Raw genomic sequence first — 18518 nt, forward strand, 5'->3', positions numbered from 1 at the left:
AGTAACAGCACAGGGAGCCTGATGTATTATGTCTTTTAAATCCATAATGTCTATCAACTTGTTTTAGAAACCATGACTGCAAAAGAAAGATTTTTAAAAAGGTATTGACTGCAATTAAATACAGATTAGTATTTGTATCTTTCTTCATACTCATTCCCTGAACATTTTAACAGGCAGAGATGATAATAGGCATTATGCAATAATAATACAAAACCTTTTTATAGATCTTGCACATAGACAATTATTATATTATTTAGATAAGGTTTAATAATATCCTTCTCACAGTCAGGATGGTGTTTTGGCAGTGCATTTATTAATGTGTGGTAATTACACATCCATTCCCAAAATAATAAGAACATTTTCTATAGCCTATTATACATAACAATTTGTAACAATTATGATTTTTCTTTAATTTCTACATTATGTGATTTGAGTGATCATAAGATATGAACAGCTTATTAGACAATATAATTATTGTTGATTTGAAAAAAACACAGTAAGCAGATGAGTGTGTGTGTGTGTGTGTGCATGTGTGTGTGTGTGTGTGTGTGTGTGGCAGCAATCTCCTCTGACTGGCTGTGTCCTCATCCCCTCCTCCAGATGATACGGAAGAAGCATGGCCTGCAGGATGTGATCAATCCCTAGAGACACATGAAGAGGAATGCTAAACTGTTTATTCTTTGCTTTGCCTTAATACCTGTTTAATCCCCCCTTTGTCCTGTGAGGGGAAAGAAATGAAGTCATGTGGATTTTAATTAGTATAAGGGGAAAAAGAGATGTCTTGCAAAAAATAACGATGTCACTGTGAAAATTATTATGCTAAAAGATTAGTCATCATAACTTCTAATTAAGAAAAGTAAAATAATGTATACAACTGCATAATGCTGTGACAAAAATCTTAATTATCCACATGTTTTCATTTTATTACAGTAATGTCTCATTTTTTTTCTCCAGAAATTACATTATTACAAAGACCATGCTCCAGAGTATTGTTAATATTAACACAACAGTAGGGGCCAAAGGTCCCTCTGTCCATCTACCCAGTTTCTGTGTTTGCTAATGGTTTGCTTTGTTTTTGTTTTGCTTTAATTTTATTAGCCCTCTAAACTTCCAGGAACCATTGGCAAGTCCAGACATAGACTTTATGGCCAAAAGTATGTGGACTCCTGACCATCACAGCCATATGTGGATTTTCCCCAAACTGAGAATGTCTTTGTATGCTGTATCATTACAGATTCCTTTCACTCTAACTAAGGAGTCCAAACATGTTCAAGCATGACAATGCCACTGTGCATCAAGCGAGGTTGATAAGGACATGGTTTGTCAAGATTGGTGGGGAAGAATTCAAATGGCCTGCAGAGATTTCTGGTCTCAACCCTGCTGATCACATTTGGGATGAATTGGAATGCTGACTGCACCCCAGGCTTCCTCGCCGAACATAACCTCACTAATGCTCTTGGGAAAATCTAAAATGGGAAATGCTAAATGGGAAAATCCCCACAACCATGCTCCAAAATCTAGTGAAAAGCCTACCCAGAAGAATGTTGGCTGATATACCAGCAAAGGGAGGACCAACTCCATATTTATACTCACAGTTTTGGAATGGAATGTTCAGGTGTCCATATACTTTTGGCTATACAGTGTACATACATTCAACATTCGTCTTGCAACTGCACACATTTCCTATTCATTTCAGTGTAGTTACTGAATAATTCATAGTAGTTACCAAATAATATGTTTTAAGATGAATAACTGAACAATAACCTGAGAGTTTAAGGTAAGTGTAAACAATCAAGCATGTTAAGCATGAAATTATATTATTTGTTAGAAAAAATATATCCTCACTTTGATTGCATTACCAGCACAATTATAAGAGCAGCAACAGTGACACAATTATTTAAAAATCTAGAACTTGTAGTCTATGAATTATTGCAGCACAGTGAAGACGCAGTTGTGCATATCCATTCTCCAATTATTTAAATGATTATTGTTATTATTGTTATTTTTACATCTGTGGAACTAAAGGTCTGATTGAGGTTAAAGTGTCAAGGGTTCAGGTAAAGAACATAATATCTTGGTAAAAAGCAAAATCCTATTTTCAGGACAAATGTATTTAATAGAACACTCAACAAGCATGTCCTCAAACAGAGGTATTTTTCATACACTTAATTATCCTACTGTTTCAGCAATTATATTATCATCCCAACACTGAATTTGATTTTTAATTGCATGAGTGGCTCTTAAAAGAAATCTCATTTCAGTTGGTATAACTGTCCTGGAGTAAGCCCGGGCACCAAAGCTTTTTTGTATTACTTGTTCACTTCGATTACTTCCCATTTAAATCGATTCACCATTATATCAATGCCATCTTAAGTAGGGTCCATGCATGAACATTGGATAATTAGGCATCCCTGGGGTTTTTTTTGTGTGTAAATGTCATTATTTTTAAAATGTAATAACAAAGAAGAGAGTTAAAATGAGCTGATATGGATTCAAAGACCTCATAGGTAGAGATAGTGAAACTCATCAGTTCTTTGCATACTAAAGAAAATATATAAATGTCAAACAATGAACTCAGCTGGAAGGGCATACTGCAAATTCTTTTTGAGTGAATTTCTGCATACTTCTTGCCTTTATGAATTTATTTTATTTCAGACTGGTTATATTATCTGATCTGCATTTTCTCTCTTTTAATTAACCACTGAGTCTGCATGTGTTCAGTAGTCACCAGTCATTGAATGTCTATTGTTTTTTTTGTGTGTGTGGAAATGTATTAAAATTAAAAACTGCTTAGTTTTCATTATTGTAATGATGCTAAAAGATAACAATGTGGATATGATATACATTTTCTGCTATGACAGCAATATGAGTAATTAAGAGATGAATTTCTTTCTACTGTACTCTGCTAATCTCACTTACAGGCTCTGTATTTTGGGCACATATTGGTTGAAGGCAGTGTGCACAGACACTAGCTAAGTCTGTCTGGAATTCTCCCAGTGTCCCTGTCTGAAGGACTTCTCCTCCCTTTGCCCTTCTAACTTTAATGATTCTAATTCCCCATGCAAATACTGTTCATTTGCTTCAACTGAATAATTCTGGCTTCTCCTTTACCCTGAGGCTGTGGTAACGGAAATACAGGGGAAGACCTGGCAATTACAAATTTGTACCCTACTTCGTGTGCCCTAACTTATCTGAACCATGCTGCCAGATGTGGAATTGAGGAGAGGAGGTCAAACATTGCCGTCGGATGGTGCACTGTGATTGAAGAAAATTATTTTGCCAAATAACACATTAAAAAAGAAAATCATGGTAATGTTATCCATGTGAGACATATTTATACATGACTGATTAATTACTGGGTCAGTTATGGGTGGCAGTCTCTGACGCTGAATGAGTGTGTGTGTGTGTGTGTGTGTGTGTGTGTGTGTGTGTGTGTGTGTGCGCACACACAACTGCAGCCCAACAGGGGTGATAATCTCTCATTACCCATGGTCCCTGGGTATTCCTGTGTGGTATCGTGTGGGACAATCCTGAGCCATATTCTTCCCAGGGGCAGATGGAGCGAAGGCAGTCACTCGATATATGAGCTCCCATGCCTCTTGTCCAGTGTGCTCAAGCACAACACATTCATCATTGCAAGGATGTGGCCAGTAAATCAACATGATGGGACCCAGATTCCACTGTCCATGTTTGAATGCTGTCATGTCATATTCTGAGGACACAGTGAATACATTATCTGTGCTATGGCCATCATGAGCATTCCACAAATACATACACAGCCAGGCTGAACAAATTGAACAAATCTTATTGCTGCAAGCTTAATGTCTGACCAATTGTCAATGATATAATGTCAATATAATATTACAGGGAAAAACATAAAATATGGAGATAAGATGCATTTTTCTTTACGCACAAAAATATTTAGATTCCCAGATACTATAATTCTGACTTTATAACAGAAACAGTATAAAGATCTCATTTCACAGCTGAAATGTCTTATTTAGCTGTCTGGCTGCATAGTTAGCTCATTAACACTGTGTGTCTATTAGCCTTGGGCAATGCCATGAACAGAGAAACAGAGATCATTGTTTCAGAAATGCCTCTGTGGGATTCACCAAATGCACCATATACATTCAATTCAATATGTGATCTAGATTTTTAATATACTCGAAGACACCCTTCAGTGGCAAAGGAAATTGTGGTTTTGTCTCATTATTAGATTGTACAATTGGTCTGAGTGCTTGGGGGCAAGATTGATCACCAGTGGGCTTATTATCATTATGAGAACATTTAGTGCCAGTCCCTGTTGCCAGCCGTGCTGATTGTATGAAAACATCCCCCTAATAACCTTAACAAGAATATTGCCCCAGGATGGCCAGTATCTTTCACAGAGTGGGGCTGTAAACTGCTGGAGGCAGCACATACACTGTCCCTCAAAGTCACCCTGTGCAGTCTCCCTCTTCCTCTCATCTTTATGGCTTCCAGTATTTTGTTCAGGTCCACTAATCCCCTAACCCTCATTTACTGAGCCTGCCTTTTCCAGCTCTCTGTGACTGATCACATTGTGCAACTGGAGGGAATAGCCAAACTGATCACAACATTTACATCGCAGAATGGTCAAATACATTTTCTCTGAAGCCAACTGTAATTAGATTATGTTATTGTTTTGCTTGTTTTTGAGAAAATGCATGTATTCATATGCTTGGTATTTTAGTGGTCATTCATAAAAGAGCCGAAATAAAAACACAGAGGGGCTACATATATTTCGGTGAAAGTACATAGCCTAACAGTGCGTTTCTGGAGAAATGCTACCACTCCATCCAAAACCTTCATTAAAGGGCTGCAAGGCTTTATACACGCTCAGTGAGCGACCACGTAATGAAAGCAGGGTTGCCAGGTTAACCAAAAACTAAATGTCGAGTCTCAAAAATCCAAAACCCGCACAACGGAGACTGAGACTAAACTAGCTCAAAATAATTCTTAAGGGTCCAAACACAGACGTTTGAAGCAACCGGCTAAAATAGCAATATAATAATAATAATAATAATAATAATAATAATAATAAAAACCCACATCAACACAAATTTATAAAACAATATTTTTTTCTAAATCAATAGGCTAATTGTTGGGTATCATAAACAATTAATTAATAATTCATTATATTATCATAAATAATTATTTTATTATGAATGATTAATCACAACAATCAGTAATCTAGCTACAACATTTCTACAACCTCTACCGAATGATTAATTACAACAATTACAAACAAACAAACAAACAAACAAACAAATGCAGGCACCAAGTAAATAAAGTCACCAAGCATTCACCACTCAAATCAGTATAATTTTATATGACAATTATTTTTAATTTCCTACAGCTTGTAATCCAAGTTGTTTTAGCGCGAGTGTTAAATAGCCTATTCAAAGCAGCTTTCAATTCCCCACTCCTTTTAAGTTTCTCCCAGAAGCGCATTTTCACTTAAAACCGCGAATCTGGCAACGCTGTGTATTAGAGAGTCCCGCCCCCTCAGCCAACGGTCTACAGCGCCCTCTAGAGCGCGTGGTAGGAAGAGCGCGTGAGCTTCGCGGTGACGTCAGAGGCGCGCGGACTCAGTGCAGTCATGTGTAGGGAAAGTCAGCTCGCTTTAGAGATAACAAACACGGAAATCAGGATTTTTGACTAGGCACACAGAGGGGCTGAGATCCCACATTAAATTATAGGTTAGTTAGTTTTAAACGTCCATCGAGTCGTCATGGCGTCTCTGTTTAAGAAGAAGACTGTCGACGGTAAGTTACTTTTTAAAAATGTTATTATTTATTTATTTAACTGTTGCTGATTAATTCATACTTTTTCTTGCATCTGTTTGGTGCCTTTCACAGTTTCTCCATTCAAACCTGCCACACGTGCTAGTTTAGGAATTCATGTTCTACCAGTTCTCCTTGGGTAACACCAGCAGCTTTAAGGAAGATTATTCAAATTTTGTGATCCCTCTGTTTGAAGGAGCAATATGGGGAGAATCATGTTAGCAATAATAATAAAACTACTACTACTACTACTACTACTACTACTACTAATAATAATAATAATAATAATAATAATAATCATCATCATCATCATCATCATCCCAAATTATAAACACTTAATGTGTTTTTATAAATTAATAATTTTACTTAATTATAATCTAATTTATGTGTGTGGGAAGAGCCCTTAGTCCAGTCTATCTGAAATTAGTTCCTAAGGGTGATTTATTTAACGGGAGACCCATGTTAACCAATAATAATAATAATAATAATAATAATAATAATAATAATAATGATAATTACTGATAATGATTTTTTTTTTAACTAAGAACTTTTTTAGAAATATATTCTGAGTAATGTTAATTAGTACGTTTAGCAGTGGTACAGAATTTGAATAACTCACCTGACCAGTAATGGCTCACTCAGTCTGTGTACTCTATGTACCATACTGCAGTTGACTGAGGTAAAGCTTATAATATTCGACTGTAATTCAGGGTACCTGGTTCAGTCTGAGGGATCCTACTCTTAATGTTTGTTGGAGACAGAATAAGTGCTTAGTTCATGGCTTTATTCATGGCTTTTATAGCCTATACCTTTCTTTTCCTCACAGTGGTGTTATATCAGCTTCCTTTCAGTTCATGGCATTAGACTGCTGCACTTGGTTGTATTCATATGGTCTATTTTCTTTTATATTGCAGATATCTACACACACATATATATTTCTTTTTGCAGAAATGTCTGCTAGAAACACTCTTCACCATATTACTGTGAACTATTCTGGCTCCCATTAAATAGCTTTCAAAAAATAATCCATAATTCATTTCTGTCATTGAAATGTATCCAAAAGTGTATACATGCAGCCCCCCCCCCATTTATTGTACATTTCCTTGTATCTGTGCTAAACCATAACAGAAATATTGTAATTGAATAACTCGCCTGAGCACTAACATCTCACTCCGTCTGTGTACATAATGTAACATGCTGCACTTGACTGAGGTAAAGTGTACAGTATTTGACTATAATTTAAGGTACCTGTATTAACAAGCCATTTAACATATTGACTTCGTTTAATGAGGTACATCAAAAAACAATTTAGTTGGAGGGATCCTGCTCTTAATGCTTGATGGAGCCAGACTAAGTGCTTATTTCATGGCTACATTATTCAAGGCTTTTATAGCCTATACTTTTCTTTTCCTTCCAGTATGTTAAATCAACTTCATATCAATGTATGGCACTAGACCACTGAAGTTGACTGTATTTATATGCATAATTTTCTTTATAGTGCAGATATCTATTTGCCAAAAATGTGTGATAGAAACCTTCTTCTGGCTCCCATTCAAATAGCTTTCATCCAATCATTAATAATTGATTCCTGTTATTAAAGTGTGTCCAAAAGTGTGTGTATAATGTGAAATATATATATATATATATATATATATATATATATATATATATATATATATATATATATATATATATATATATATATATATATATATATATATATATATATAAATAAAATCTTCTATGCTTTACTGTTTTGCCATTTATTGCGCATTTCCTTAACATTTGTGGTATGTGAGCTAAACCATAGCAGATATGAAGCCCTATCACAATACCTTCACAATATTTCATGTAATAAAAACCGTTTAATAGAATAATTTGTGCGTAGACTTTTGACAGGTTTAACAGATCACTGTTGTAAGTAAAAATATGCATGAATTATAATACATAAACCCAAGAAATAATTATTCATACTTGCATGTCAGATGTATTCCTCTGTCATTGGTTCCATGATGTATTTCTCAGGTTCAAGTCCTAGTTTTAATTGGCATTAGTGCCATTTTAACACAGTATTAACACGGTGTTAGTGCAGCGCCAGCGTGATAAACTGTCCTCTACCTTACTTTGAGATGGCACAGTTGGTTTGTCTTCTCAATTTGCGTGGACGACATCCCACCCTCTAATACGTTTCGATATACGTCACCTATTACGTAGTGTATTAGTCATTAACAGTTACTTTGCCAGTTTTGGGTGACAAATTGGTAAGAAACATTTGTAAAAGTTATTGTTTAATTTTATTTATCCATTTAAAATAAATAATATTTTCATTGTATTTTTTTTATTTTATTGGATTTGTTTGATTGTTTTTTTTTTAGTTTTTTTTTTTTTTTTTTTTACCTTTTTTCTTTAAAAAAAGGTTTTCACATTAATTTGAGTATTGTTGTTAATATTATTATTATTATTATTATTATTATTATTATTATTATTATTATTATTATTAATTTATTCTGCAGTTTGTTGTTATTATTATTAATTATTATTATATATTTGTTTGTTTGATGTGTCTAATTCTTCTTTTCTTTTCTTTTCCTGCATTTTTTTGTTTTATCTGCGTAGTAGAGGAACTTGTATCATAATATCATTGTCATTCATGAGAAGTGTGTGTGTTGGACCGTAATATCCCTATGGGCAGTGGGCTCCCTTTTCTGGTACCTGAAGTGTGTGAGCGTGGATGTCTGTTAAATGGTGAATGGAGGTTAACTTTTACACTATAAAAAATGTCTGGTTTGCCTCCAGACAAACTCATCACAGCTTTGGTTCATGTTTCCCTTTCCCCCTGTCGCATATAAATGCTTGAATGTTTTACTCAAGGCAATATTCTTATTTAGTAATCACTTTTTTGTTCACGTAGGCTGTCTTATGGGCTAAATGGGCTTCTTTTTAAAGCAAATTATGCAGGATTTTTTATGTACCCAAGTGTTGTTAGTGCAGTTAGTTTACAGTCATTCTATATGGTAATTTACTTCAAGATTTTATTTTATTTTATTTTAATAATATGAAATATATCAAACACTTGGTGTTCTACAGATGATTTTGATTCTCCTTTCGGGGACTGTGATACTGGAGTGTTTCTGCACTTATAACCCTATGAATTTGGCTCACCAGTATGAATTGTGGTCACCATTCAAATTAGTAATCCCAGTGTTTTAGGAGTGAGAAGATCTTCCAGTTAAAGATGTGTTTTAGTGGTAAAATTTTTAGGATAAAATTTTGAAATTTCTTTTGGGAGAATGCCCTGATTTTGGAGGTGCCCTATTTATATGGCTTTAACTCCAATTGAATAAAACAGACCCAATGTTACATGCTCCAGAAGACTTTGGAATTCTTGTATCTTTTGCCATGCGTTGAATCATGTATGTTTATTTAGCCAAGTAAAGACAAAGTTCACCTTTTGAAAATAGCTTTGTGATTGTTTGAAACAGCCAATAGTCTCTGATAAGAAAGTTGGTACTCAATAAAAAAAGGAAACCTTTACCACAGCTGGGGTGTCATGGTCTGAAGTCTCTATAAAAATGTAGATCCAATAACAGAAAGAACATGCCTCAATGGGACTGAAGCAAGAAAGTAATAACGCTGCTTTCCCATGTGATCACAACTAATTAACTCATTTTATATCAGGTTGAATCATTGAACAGTTGTGTACAACAATCTTTTGAGCATGTAGTAGAGGGCAAATCTTCATGTCTAGTTCCAATCCCCATTTCTCTGTAGGCAAAATGTAAACAAGGAAAATAAACAAGGAAAATACTGTAAACAAGGAAAATACTGAATTAATTTCAGTGTGTTCTTGTGGTATGGCCCACAATAAGATGTATTTTAATCTGATGAATGAATGGAGAATCAAAGAACTGCATCTTTAAGAGGTGCAGTTTGATTCCATAAAACACATTAATTCCATACATTTTGTTGGCACAAAGTCACACCTTTGCCGTGCTCCTTTTTGAACAACTTAAAAACAGATTTTGTACAATGCTTTCTGAGCACGAATCTGCTGTCAGTATTGCACTGTGGTAGGAATTGCCTTAGTAGCCTACATAGTGGTCTGCACATGCAAAGGATCAAAGTTTCAGCTCAATGAACTATAACTGGATTTTCAAGGGAGATTTATTTTATGTTCCTCCTCATCCTCTTCTGCCACAGATATCATCAAAGAGCAGAGTAAAGAGCTGAGAGGCACACAGAGACAAATCACCAGAGACCGTGCTGCTTTGGAGAAACAAGAGAAGCAAATGGTAAGTGGAAAAGAAAAATGTCATGTATGCATACAAAATTATTTCCTAAATTCATGTTTTCACTTGAACTGTACAGAGCAATTGCTGTAATTTCAGTAAAGTGTTGTCTGTTATGCTTGTGATTTATTGCTGAAACAAGTAAATTAGATAGTCTAAATGGCACTAATAGGATGAATGTTCTTGCTAAAACACCTGCGGGCGGAGGAAAAAGAGAGTGCTATTCTGCATTATAACCTCTGAATAATGTATTTCCCTCAATTTTACCATATTTTAATCATTAAATTAAGGAACTGATCTGGCTTTTTAGTAAACATAGAAATCTGAATATAATTGCCTCCCAGGAAGTTATATGGATATGTAATATCCTTTTAATATCCTAAAATCCTTTTTATTCTAATTAAGAAAGTTCTCTGTTGGAAGACTTAGAAAGATGTCTAAAGTGAGCTTTTTTGCAGAAGTGTAGCACAGGAAGCATTTTTTGTGTCTCTGCAAAGGCTTTCTTGTAAAGCATCAATTTATCAGTAGACCGTGAAAAACTATTAAATAATAACACACTGTCATTTGGCAGATCGATGCAAAGTTTGCAGTGCAGCTTAGTTTACCATATCTTATGATAGTGGATCTACTGTCAGACTGTAGACAGGAGACTGTACTGCTTTAGACATCACTTTTGACTGTCACTTTTGCTCCAGCTCTTAGACTCTAAGCACGGCCTAGTGGCTGACACAGCAATAAAACATCCCTAATAAGTTGCATTGCACTGCTCCAATTTCACTCCACCAAACAACATTAATAATCACCATGACAAGATCAGATTCTCATAAACCGTAAGTTTCTATAGTAAAATTCCCCCTTTTCAACCAGGAAGAGTGACACCATACTAATGAATCATCTGTCATGTATACAAAGGGCACATTTTTTTCATGCTGAAGTACGAAGATGCATTGTATGTGTTTATCAATGCTGCATTCAGGCTGTTATTTTGTGAAAGAGAGTGAGAGATGGCAAGCACCTGTTTCAGTGTACACAAAGCTAGTGTGAGTTTCAGCACTTGACTAGTTTCTACTATGACTAGTAGAAACACTAGTCATGTGGGAAAAAAAAATAAGTACACGCCATGGAATTAATTAATTATTTAAAAAAAAACATATTTGGACAAGCAAACATTTGATCCTCTTTGAAACAGTGCCTATTAATAAAAGTGACACTCTATTAAAGGACACATACAATTGACATTTTGTAGTAATTAAAAAAAAAAAAATCACTTTGAAAGTCACATGGAAAAAGTAAGTACACCTACATTTATCACACCTTAAAATCCATAAAATTAGAATCAGGTGTTCAAGATTGGGGGCCAGTGATTAGAACCTGCTTAGTGAGTGCAGGTGGAACCTGTCTTATTTATATCTAGAGTCTGGTGTTCTCTTTGTTATTGAGGTGTGTGGTGTCATCATGCCTTCAGAAAAAAGGTTGTGGATGCCTGTGAGTCTGGCAAGGGATTAAAAAAGATCTTCACATTATTTGAAATACATCATTCCACTGTAAGGAAAATAATTTACAAATGGTGCAGATTTCAAATCACTGCCAATTTGTCCAGGACTGGCCGTCCATGCAAATTCAGCCCAAGAGCAGACCGTCTGATGCAAAAAGAATTCTCCAAGAACCCCAAAATTTCATCACAGGATCTGCTGGTAAGTCTTGTAACTGTTGGTGTCAAAGTGCATGTATCTACAATCAGAAAGAGATTGCACAAATTTGACCTGCATGGGAGGCGTGCCAGGAATAAGCTTTTGCTGTCTAAAAAGAACATTAGAGCAAGACTACAGTTTGCCAATGAGCATATAAGCAAAGACCAGGCCTTTTGGAATAATGTGCTCTGGACAGACAAATCAAAGAGAGCGCTGTTTGGCCACAGTAACAGCAGACATGTTTGGCACTGACCAAAGACAGCTTTTCAGGAGAAGCACCTCATACCAACTGTGAAGCACAGTGCAGGAAATGTTATGGTTTGGGGTTGCTTTGTTCCCACAGGTAATGGACAGCTTGCAATCATTGATTCAAGTATGAATTCTGCATCATATCAAAGAGTGCTTGAAGATAATGTGAGGCCATCTGTCCAAAAGTTGAATTGGAACTGAAAGTGGACCTTTCAACAGGATAATAATCCTAAGCGCACTAGCAAATCCACCGAAGAATGGCTCAAAAAGAAGAAATGGAGGGTTCTGGAATGGCCTAGTCAAAACCTGGATTTCAGTCCCATTGAAATGTTGTGGGGGGATTTGAAACAGGCAGTACATGCAAGAAAACCCTCAAACATCTTGCAACTGAAAGAATATCGCATGGGAGAGTGGTCAGAAATTCCAGCAAGCCAATGTCAGAGACTGGTGAACAATTATGCAAAACACCTACAAGAAGTTATTTCTGCCCAAAAGGGCAATACTAGCTTCTGAGGCCAAGGGTGTACTTACTTTTTCCACAGGAGAATATCACATCTATTTATAGTTATATTGAATAAATGATTGAAAAAGCTTTTTTCCTTGTGGTTTTGTTCAAGTATATCAACTTTATTAATAGGCATTGTTTCAAAGATGATCAAATGTTTGCTTTCCAAAAAAATGCCAATTTCCAATTTTTTCACATGACTGTACATCTTGAATTTTTGACAAACAGTAGCCAAAAATGAGATATCCTATACTACAAAACAACATCTCGGTATTAAAAAAAATGGTAGGTAAGAATGGTATACTTGCTCTTTGGTATTAGTGAATTATTTATTAATAATTAACACTTCCATAATACACACCTAATGTGTGTATGCGGTGTTTTGTTTTGTTTTGTTTAAGTCTCCAAAATAATGAAAAACCTTTTGTCTAATTATGTTGGTCAATTATAATGACCAGAACATTCCACAAACCAAGTAATGCAAAGAAAGAAAGACTAGGGTTTAATGACTATCCATAAATCTGCAATACTGTGCAAAAGTCTTCTATTTTTAAAAAATATATATATATATATATATATATATATATATGTTTGACATTATATATTTCTCAAAATCTTTTGTAGGTCAGTAGAGAAAGCAACAAATTACACAACAGATCATTTTTCAGACAAACAAGCATAATGAAGGCTGCGTACAAAAAAATGACGCAAGTGTGACAGTCAAAGACTTCACAAGAACTTTGGCAGATGGTCCAAGATGCTCAGTTAAACTTCCCAGATAATTAACTTATAAAACTGCACAAAGTATACCTGAGACTAATAATAATAATAATAATAAAGTAAAGGGTTGTCAATACAATACAAATATTGACATTGTTTAGTTTACCACTGTTTACTGCTCTTTATATGATATTTCTTATGAAGTTATTATAAACTTTTAAAATGATTATTGGAGTTTTTCAAATTACTTTATATTCAACTGTTTTTATAGAACACATGGCATGTACCATATATTTAAAACTGATTAGAAACAAGTTCTCTTAATTTTCTCATTGCTATTTTTAAAAACCCCAACATTAGCAGCACTGTTGCGCGATTCACTTGGGTGGCGAACTGTCCTACACTTTTTGCAGGCAGATGCTTTATGAGCAATTTTGTTAATTTATTAACGAACACATGTGTGTATTCTAGTTAAAGCTGCTAATGTGCAGCTTTCCAGTAAACTGAGACTGTGGTGGTGTTGCAGGGCAGAGCTTGGTGTATACCTTCATTCTGCAGTAGAGCATTTGTCTAATGTCTAAAGTCCCTGGAGCCCTAATATGCTGCTTTTATTCACTTACTAACAGATGCTTACTTGAGAAGCTAAACTCAGCCATCAGCTTGGTGCATCAGCTTCCACAGTTTACCATTGAGCATAACTCTTGTTATAGGAGCCATAGCTGGTATTGCTTTAAAGAGGCATTTCAGGTAGTGATATTTGGTAGGAAGTTGTATTTAATTAACATTATACATCTATTTAACCTCAACAGGAAATGGAAATAAAGAAAATGGCTAAAGCTGGAAACAGAGATGCCTGCAAGATCCTGGCTAAGCAGCTAGTCCAGCTGAGGAAGCAGAAGAACCGAACATATGCTGTGAGCTCTAAAGTGACCTCTATGTCCACACAAACAAAGGTCATGAACTCTCAAATGAAAATGGCTGGAGCTATGTCTACCACAGCCAAGGTAAGGCTGTTAATTTTTGGTGCCACTAGACTTCCCTAAGTTTAGGAATGATCCTGTTAACTTTATGTGATCACTGTTGGTGGGAAAACTTTAGGAAGGCTGCAGAAGCCTATACACAGCAGATACTGAACTATAAAAGGATTCATAAGCAAGTGTAATTAGCACTAGTCTCTGGAGGAGACGAGGCAGCAGGCATGCAAATGAACTATTCCTGATACAGCGCTAGTAACAGACAAAAAACATGCATATCCTAAACCTACTGCGGGCAAGTCGTTGCCAACAGCTGTGGTAATTCAAGTTATAATAGTGTCTGTTAAATTGCTGCATTGACAAAGCTTGTAGTTGGGTCTCAGAAGTGTGATTGCAGGCCACAATGAGGTGAGACACTGCCCCCTGGATGCCTTGGACAGCATGACTAGTGTGAGCCCTAAGCATTTACTTGAAAAATATATAAATAAATAGAAAGCTCGAAGCAGGGCAATACTCTGAGCTAGGAAAAATGATATCGGACTCTTAGATGAAATTCTTAGACTCATGCAAGACTATTGCATCTTATTTTGATGACTAATATAATATCTGAAATTAAATTTGAAGTCAGACCTCTAGGGAATTTTATACACTGTTGTAAATTACTGTTATAATTTTTCAGAAATGATTTAGTCAGTATTCACAAGGGAAATTGTAGTATTGAAATAAGCATAGTATTGATAATTTGGAGGGTTGGGCTTATCAGTCTTATTATATTTGAATGGCAAAATTATCATGGCTAATGATGAAACCTAAGGCAGGATCAATAATAAAATATATAATGTTTTATAGTTTATAAAATCCTTTAGTTCTGAATAAAATGTGTCATTGTGAGGCTTTCAAAATGTAAGTGATATTAATTGAATTTAGTAGATGTTTTTCTCTTCTAGTTAATAGTTAAACTAGGCCACACTTTTACAAACACACACACACATATGTGCGTATGCACACACTGTATCTTCTGTGTGTCAGGAAGGAAGCTATTAATATTTACTTCCCTGACTGTTGATGTGGCCTGGGATTTGTAGTGTCATAATGAAGGCTTTGTGGAATAGCTGCTGTCAAAGACAGGGTCTGTAATGAGGACATGACACAGATGATTTGTGTAAATAATTCTCTATAATCATAAGGCTTTTCCTGTTTTGTCTGCAGTGTCATTCTGCTGAATCCCCATAGGGACTTTAAAAAAAGTCTGCTCTCAGCTCAACTTGTTTTATGTGTACTGTACTTACAACAGGATTTATGTCGAGCTACATTCAAAATGTATTCATCCATGCTGCAGCCTGCCTGTGATTATAATGTTTTATCCCTGTGTATCAAATGATACCATGCTATTTTTCTGTGAATCTGATTCATAGCATGTCTTTCAGACTATGCAGACTGTTAATAAAAAAATGGATCCAAAGAAGACTTTGCAGACGATGCAGGACTTCCAGAAAGAAAACCTGAAAATGGGGATGACTGAAGATATGAGTGAGAATTCATTATTTAATTCATTTATGAACTTAATGTCCTGAAATTATGGTTTTTGTGGCATAAATGTATCTTCTACCAGCAGCACACATGAATCTTTTTAAGAACGTCTCATCTCATCTGATTTCTGTGCTTGAATGTGAAAAACCCACTCCGTAATTATCATATAAATGAAATGCAGAAATAAATAAAAAAGCATACAAATGAATAAAAGAACAGACAAATAAATACTGAAACACAACAACAAATTAATGTGAATACATAAATATATCAATTTTTAGCTTTTTGTTTTGAATTATGTTTGTAGTTATTTATTAGTGATTTAATTATATACCAATAAGACATACTCGTATTTTGTGAACTATAAATTACTAATAATGATTTTTTAAAATCCTCAGTCAATGACACACTGGATGAAATCTTTAGTGAGTCAGGAGATGAAGAGGAATCTCAGGACATTGTGAACCAGGTGCTGGATGAAATTGGAATCGAAATTTCTGGAAAAGTAAGAGACTCATTTACTCTCTATCTAAATTTCTGAGTAGTTTTCACCTGTCTCATATGGATCTTTTGGTGTTAAACATGGATTTTAGATAGTTTAGGCAGATTTGTGGCTTCTGACTTTTCCTTTGGTTTGCTGCTCACCCAATTCCATCAACTCAGACAGATGTATGATGTGCTCCCTTGGGCTCAAACGTAATCTATATATTACCTCCTTTCTTTCAGCTTTCTCTTTGTTAGTTCTTTCGAAAATAATGTGATTATTTAGTCTTGAAGTGTCTAGCTAATGTCAGACATTAATCTGAAGGACTGACACAGACAAGCAGCTGTATGGTTGTTGGTTGTTAAGCTGATGTGATTTTGCTGAATGGTGTTGCACAGATGGTGAGCACCCCTTCAGCTGGAAAGAGTCTCCCCAGTGCATCAAAGGCCAAAACCGCTACCATTTCCGATGAGGACATTGAGAGGCAGCTGAAGGCCCTGGGAATGAATTGAAACTCTTTGCACTCTACACCTGTGCTCTCAGAGCCAAAGCAAAGGGCTTATACTAAAGCACACAAACACACACGTCTTTACTGACTGTAGATACAGAGGGCCAAAGGGCTAGCTACTAAATCAGTTATGTAAAAATGTAATAATGATGTAGTTTGTAGGATTTGCTGTATATATCTAAAGAGCGGTGGTGTAAGTGGTGTTGGGGTGAGTAAAGGAATGGACTTGTGAAGGAGGTCTCAGAATGGGACCTTATTGTTAGCCTTTCAACATACCGAAAGACCAGCCTTCTCAAAATCAGTTGCAGCTCTAAAATTTAAGGCTTTAAGTCCAACAATCTAGCAGCATTGCATAATCCTAATACACTACAAAATGGAGTTATGACATAACTTTGGGAGAAAGACCACACCTAAAGCTCCATCCACTTACTAGCTAAATTCCTATAAATCACCACATATCCCCATTTCTGCACTACTGACAGAGTTTCAGCATCTCCTAACTCCCTACTATTCAACATCTCCTACCCGTGTTGGGGGCATTGGTGTCACCCAAGACGTCAGCCTAGAGTTCAAGGAGTTCTCCCTCATTTACAGTTCTGCAATCCATCTTCATGTCATTTAGCTGAGGGCATGGTTTGCACTCCCAAAAGCATGGTGTTATGGTTTTAGTGTACATAATATTAACTTTCTGGTCTTTATACCTATAAGTCTTTATACCTGTGCTGTTTTGTACTTTTTCAGATATGAGATGCTCATTTTCCAGTTTTTCTCTGTAGGTTCTCGACCATGAATATTGAAAGTAAGTTCAAGCTAAGGCTTTCTCACAATGAAATGAGTGGCTTTGACATACAGTTGGTAAGGATTTGGCAAGCATTTGTCTTGTTCATTGAAAAATCTTGCATTAAGATTTGTTGAATGCCATTATGATGAAATGGTCTTCCTTACTGAATTAATTTGGAAGGCTAGTTGATGCATAGTCGTAATTAACATAATACATACTGTAATTTAGATATGACTGCACTAGGACATACAAGTGATCCTGTCAGCAGTAACACAATTAGCTCAATATTAGCTCCACTAAGAGGTCTTTAATTAGACGCAGACACACAGGTGTTGAAGAAACACAAAACTGTAGCGTCAGCTGCAGTTAATTATGTGGTCTAGTATTTGCTGAAGAACACTTTCATTATCACAGTCCACATATGTAGGTTAATTATGCTAAAGGCCTGTTACTGACCTGAGAATTCCCCTGTCATGGTCAAATTAGAGCCGTGTTTATAGATAAGAGAAAGAAGCTGTGAAAATTGCCAGGAAGGAAATTGCCAGTCAGTGTTACTGCTGTAGTTCTCATGTTAATGAGTGAATACATCATTAGCTGAAGGACATTTACATTTAAATGTCCCTACATTTGTCTACTGAATTGTACAAGTATGCAAAAGTCATTAAACTCTGGTGTAGTTTTAGTGCCAGTTGGAAAAGCAATACATCTCTCTACCATTCTTTTTCTTTTTAACATTATGATTATCAGTATGTTTTAATATAATGTTTTGTTTGTTTATTTTATTATTTTTTAAATATAGCTTATGTTAAATGTAGGTGAATAAAATTTTATGGATTCATTTGGTTTTGTAATGAATAAAAAAGAAAAACACCTTGTGCTGTGTTCTTTGTTTTCTACAAGTTACAAATGCATCAGAAAATATAGGAGCTTGTGTTGTTTATTTGTTTGTTTGTTTTTAAGAAATCGCAATGCATAAATGT

The 18518-nt window shown here is 35.4% G+C and overlaps 1 protein-coding gene across 2 annotated transcripts; it reads left to right on the top strand.

Moving 5' to 3' along the window:
* Positions 1-5589: 5589 nt before the first annotated feature.
* Positions 5590-18413, top strand: chmp2ba (charged multivesicular body protein 2Ba). Of its 2 annotated transcripts, none has more exons than XM_047156038.2 (6): positions 5590-5789; positions 10008-10099; positions 14071-14265; positions 15663-15765; positions 16164-16270; positions 17499-18413. In XM_047156038.2, exons 1-6 carry the CDS (start codon positions 5756-5758, stop codon positions 17502-17504), a joined length of 537 nt encoding a protein of 178 aa, XP_047011994.1. In that variant the 5' UTR covers positions 5590-5755; the 3' UTR covers positions 17505-18413. The 2 variants fall into 2 exon arrangements, with proteins under 2 accessions (XP_047011994.1, XP_017324567.1); XM_017469078.2 differs by having other exon boundaries at positions 5591-5789; positions 16648-18413.
* The last annotated feature ends 105 nt before the right edge of the window (positions 18414-18518 follow it).

The sequence above is a fragment of the Ictalurus punctatus genome, chromosome 6 (genome assembly GCF_001660625.3).
Source record: "Ictalurus punctatus breed USDA103 chromosome 6, Coco_2.0, whole genome shotgun sequence".
In the NCBI taxonomy this organism is placed as follows: Eukaryota; Metazoa; Chordata; class Actinopteri; order Siluriformes; family Ictaluridae; genus Ictalurus; species Ictalurus punctatus.

Coding starts and splice junctions, on each gene's coding strand:
- chmp2ba (XM_017469078.2), top strand. CDS start 5,756: ATGGCGTCTCTGTTTAAGAAGAAGACTGTCGACG. Junction 10,100..14,070: donor AGAAACAAGAGAAGCAAATG/GTAAGTGGAAAA, acceptor TAACCTCAACAG/GAAATGGAAATAAAGAAAAT. Junction 15,766..16,163: donor GGGGATGACTGAAGATATGA/GTGAGAATTCAT, acceptor TAAAATCCTCAG/TCAATGACACACTGGATGAA.